Source organism: Castanea sativa, chromosome 11 (genome assembly GCF_040712315.1).
Source record: "Castanea sativa cultivar Marrone di Chiusa Pesio chromosome 11, ASM4071231v1".
Lineage (NCBI taxonomy): Eukaryota > Viridiplantae > Streptophyta > Magnoliopsida > Fagales > Fagaceae > Castanea > Castanea sativa.
Genome location: NC_134023.1, coordinates 51,962,098 through 51,966,439, shown reverse-complemented (window position 1 = coordinate 51,966,439; position 4,342 = coordinate 51,962,098). Strand labels below are relative to the sequence as shown.

At 43.2% G+C, this 4,342-nt stretch overlaps 1 protein-coding gene across 1 annotated transcript; it reads right to left on the bottom strand.

Moving 5' to 3' along the window:
• Positions 1 to 915: 915 nt before the first annotated feature.
• LOC142616697 (uncharacterized) lies at positions 916 to 2,700 on the bottom strand. Its single transcript, XM_075789496.1, has 2 exons — positions 2,531 to 2,700; positions 916 to 1,279 (listed from the first exon to the last, which is right to left on the bottom strand). Exons 1-2 carry the CDS (start codon positions 2,698 to 2,700, stop codon positions 916 to 918), a joined length of 534 nt encoding a protein of 177 aa, XP_075645611.1.
• Between the last annotated feature and the right edge of the window lie 1,642 nt (positions 2,701 to 4,342).

Here is a 4,342-nt window from a genome sequence, read left to right as displayed (position 1 = left end):
ATGAATATTCATTTTTATGCATCATTAAATGTTATTGTATGGACGAGTCTATCCTTTGTTTTCATGACTAATGTTACTGGCTTCTAAGTAGTCTGCCCACTCTAAGTATTGGAGGGTCGCCCACGCATTTTTCTTATGGACGACCCATTTATGCATAGGCGTCTTGTTTGCCGTTTATATTTTCATAAGTGTGATTCGTCCTAGAAGTGGCAATGATGATTTTGTCAATCCTTTTCCACGTCCATGGGCTAGGCAGTTGGCATTCGTCTTTCGTCAAGACGTTTCTAGTGTTTGACTCATCCTAGAACACCTAAGCGTCTTGGCCAGATGCCCGTCCATGGATTAATGCTTCCTTGTATGCCCTTTTCTCGTCCGTCTATTTTCAGACGAGTATGCCTTAGCTTGTTTTTCTTTATTTTATCCTCATTTCGAGGAAAGTTTATGAACGTTTCATCCCTGTGTCCAGAGATTTTCATTCGTTTTAGGCTTTTGCCCCCCTTGAGGGTACTATTATGGAAATTAGATTTATGCATTAAATACATTAGAAATCCAAACCATATTATTATATATATTGTCCACAAATATGGCACATGTTTAGAAGCTAGTGCCTTAGGAAAATACGTAAGAAAATGCTTTTACATACATAACCTTGTCTTTCACTAATGTGTCTGTAGACGGTGCAAAAGTTTAAGAACTAGTGCACTTTTTATTCTTAAAACTCACCATAGTAGTAGTAAGAACACAGTTGTAAATATAAGTAAACATATAGACCATAGCTGTAACTTTGTCCATAGCTGCAACCTTGTCCTTGGAGAATTTCGTCCAAGCTTATTACTGATAATACCTCCTCAGGTGCTCCACGTTCCAAGGATGCTCTAACTTTTGTTCGTCCAGAGCTTCCAAGTAGTATGACCCCTACCTCTTGTAGTTGATTACCTTATAAGGTCCTTCCCAATTGGGTCCCAATTTTCCATGAACTGGATTCCTAGTTGCCAAGGAGACTCTTTTGAGAACGAGGTCTCCAATGTTGAAGCGCCTTGGTTTTACCATGGCATCGTGCTGCCTAGCCATAAGGTTTTTGTATCTTGTTGTCATTTGTCCTGCATCCATCCTTACCTCGTCAACGAGATTGAGGTTAAGACGAAGTTGCTCTTCATTTTCTTTCTCCTGATATTTCATCACTCGATGATTAGCCATTTGAACTTCCGCATCTATGACTACTTCACTTCCATAGGCTAGCTTGAAAGGGGTTTCTCCTGTTAGTGTCCTCACAGTCTTCCTGTAGGCCCAAAGAACACCTGGCAACTCATCTGGCCATAACCCCTTTGCCCCCTCGAGCCAAGTCTTGATGATTTTCAGCAGGGAACGGTTTGCTACTTCTGCTTGTCCGTTCGCCTGTGGGTAGAAGGGCGAGGAATAGTGATTCTTGATTCCAAATTGTTCATAAAAGTTCATGAAAGGTGCATTGTCAAACTGTCGTCCGTTATCAGATACTAGTACCCTAGGTACTCCAAACCTACATAAGATATTTTTCCAAATGAAATTCTTAACATTTTGCTGAGTGATTTTTGCAAGAGGTTCGGCCTCCACCCACTTGGTAAAGTAGTCAATCCCTACTACCAAAAATTTCATTTTTCTGGTTCCTAAGGGAAAAGGACCTAGGATATCTAGTCCCCACTGTGCAAAGGGCCATGGGGCCATCATTGGGGTCTGGTACTCCGATGGCTGTCTAGGGACGTTGCTATAGCGCTGACACTGGTCACACACCTTGACATAAGCCTTAACATCTGCTTGAATTGTAGGCCAGTAGTAACCTGCACAGACGACCTTATGAACTAGCGATCTTGCTCCTGAGTGATTTCCACATGCTCTTTCATGGACCTCCCTCAACACATAGTTTGATTCATCCGAACCAAGCACCTTAGGTACGGTTGAGAAAAGCCTCGCTTGTATAGCACTTCATTTATGAAGATGTACTTGGCAGCCCTGACCCTCAGCTTCCTAGCCTCGTCCTTGTCTTCTAGAAGCCTTCCATCCTTAAGATAGATTACTATTGGACTCATCCAATTTTCTCCTCATCCTATTTGTTGTACATCTCGAAGGTCTATGCTCGGCATGTATTGGATTCTGTCATATTCGTCCATAACTCCTCTTGCTGAAGCTGCTCTTGCCAAGGCATCTCTTCCATGTTTTCCTCCCTTGGGAGTTGAACAAAACTCATTTCTTTAAACTTTTGGACAAGCCGCTTCACTTTGTTGTGGTATTTCTTCATCCGATCTTCTTTAGCATCACACATTCCATTCACTTGATTGATAACTAGCTGAGAACTCCTTTGACTATTATTGATTCCGCTCCTAGGGACTTAGCCAATTCTAGCCCTTTGAGTAGAGCTTCGTACTCCGCTTCGTTGTTAGTGGTTTGGTACTATAAATGGGCTGCGTACTCCAACTTGTCACCCTTCGGGGATTTTAGTATGACTTCAATTCCTCCCGCGTATAGTGTGGATGACTCGTCTACATTAATAACCCACCTTTCGACTCCTATGTCTTTGTCCAGCTTGTCCTGACTAGGAGTGAACTCCGCAATGAAATCTGCCAACGCCTGTGTCTTTATCGCGCTCCTTAGTTGGTATCTGACATCAAACTCACTAAGTTTCACTGCCCATTGGATTAGTCGTCCTGTAGCTTCCAACTTGTTCATTGCCTTCTTTAGGGGATGATCCGTTAGGACGTTGATAACATGAGCTTGAAAATAATATCTTAGCTTTCTAGAAGCCGTGATCAAAGCAAAAGCTAGCTTCTCCATCATCGGATATTGTCCTTCCGCTCCTCTTAGTACTCGGCTCATATAGTAAACCGGTTTCTGAACCCGTCCTTCTTCTCTAACCAATGCCGAGCTCACAGCGTACGGGGACACTACCAAATACAAGTACAATTCCTCTCCAGGTACAAATGGGCTCAACAACGGCGCTGTCGTGAGGTAAACCTTCAGGTCTTAGAAGGCTTTCTAACACTCGTCCATCCATTCAAATGCTTTCCTGAGGACTTCAAAGAATGGCAAACACTTGTCAGTAGCTTTCGAAACAAACCTGTTAAGGGCGGCAACTCGTCCAGTAAGAGACTGGACTTCTTTGATGTTCTTTGGTGATACCATATTTAGTATCACCTGGATTTTATTTGGATTCGCCTCAATTCCTCTATGCGAAACCATGAACCCCAAAAACTTCCCTGACGAGACTCCAAAAGCACACTTGCTTGGATTTAGTTTCATGTTATACCGCCGAAGCGTGTCAAAAGTTTCTTGAAGGTCATCCAGATGCTTCTCCTCATCCAAACTCTTTACTAGCATATCATCTACATATACCTCCACATTTCGCCCAATTTGAGGACGGAACATGTGGTTAACCAATCTTTGGTAAGTCGCCCCCGTGTTCTTCAAATCAAAAGGCATTACCTTGTAGCAAAATAACCCTTGGCTAGTAATGAATGAAGTCTTCTCTTGATCTGCCTCATCCATCTTTATTTGGTTGTAGCCTGAGAAGGCGTCCATGAAGCTCAGCAGTCTGTGACCTGTCGTCGAGTCCACCAGCTGGTCAATGCGTGGCAATGGATAACTGTCCTTGGGGCAAGCCTTGTTTAAGTCAGTAAAGTCCACGCACATCTGCTACTTTCCATTGGCCTTCTTTACCATGACTACATTTGCCAACCAGTTTGGATAATAAACTTCTTAGATGAACTTTGCGGTAATCAACTTCTGGACTTCTTCTTTGAAAGCATTGTCTCGTTCAGGAGCAAAAACCCTCTTCTTCTGATGCACTGGTTTGGAGTAGGGGCATACATTCAGACGATGAGTAATGACACTTGAATCAATACCCGACATGTCCTCATGACTCCATGCAAAGACATCAAGGCTTTTCTTCAAAAACTAGACTAGAGTATGCTTTGCCTCTTCTTCCATGCTCGCCCTAATTCTAATGAACTTCTCGGGTCTGCTCTCGTCCAAAGGGACATCTTCTAACACCTTAGTGGCATCTGCTGCAATCCTTCTCTCGTCTATGCTCATTGTTTGTACGTGCTCGTCCATCACCAACATGGCTAAGTAGCACTCTCTGACAGCTAACTGATCTCCTTGTACTTGGCCCACTCCGTGCTCGGTCGGGAATTTGACAGACAAATGGTAGGTAGAGGTTACCGCCTTCCAACTATTCAAAGTTGGCCTTCCAATAATAGCATTATATGATGATGAACAATCAACAACAAGGAAGTTTACCTCTATCTACTGCGGATACGCTCCAACCACCACCAGTAATGTAATGGTGCCCACAGGCTGCACCTTCATTCCT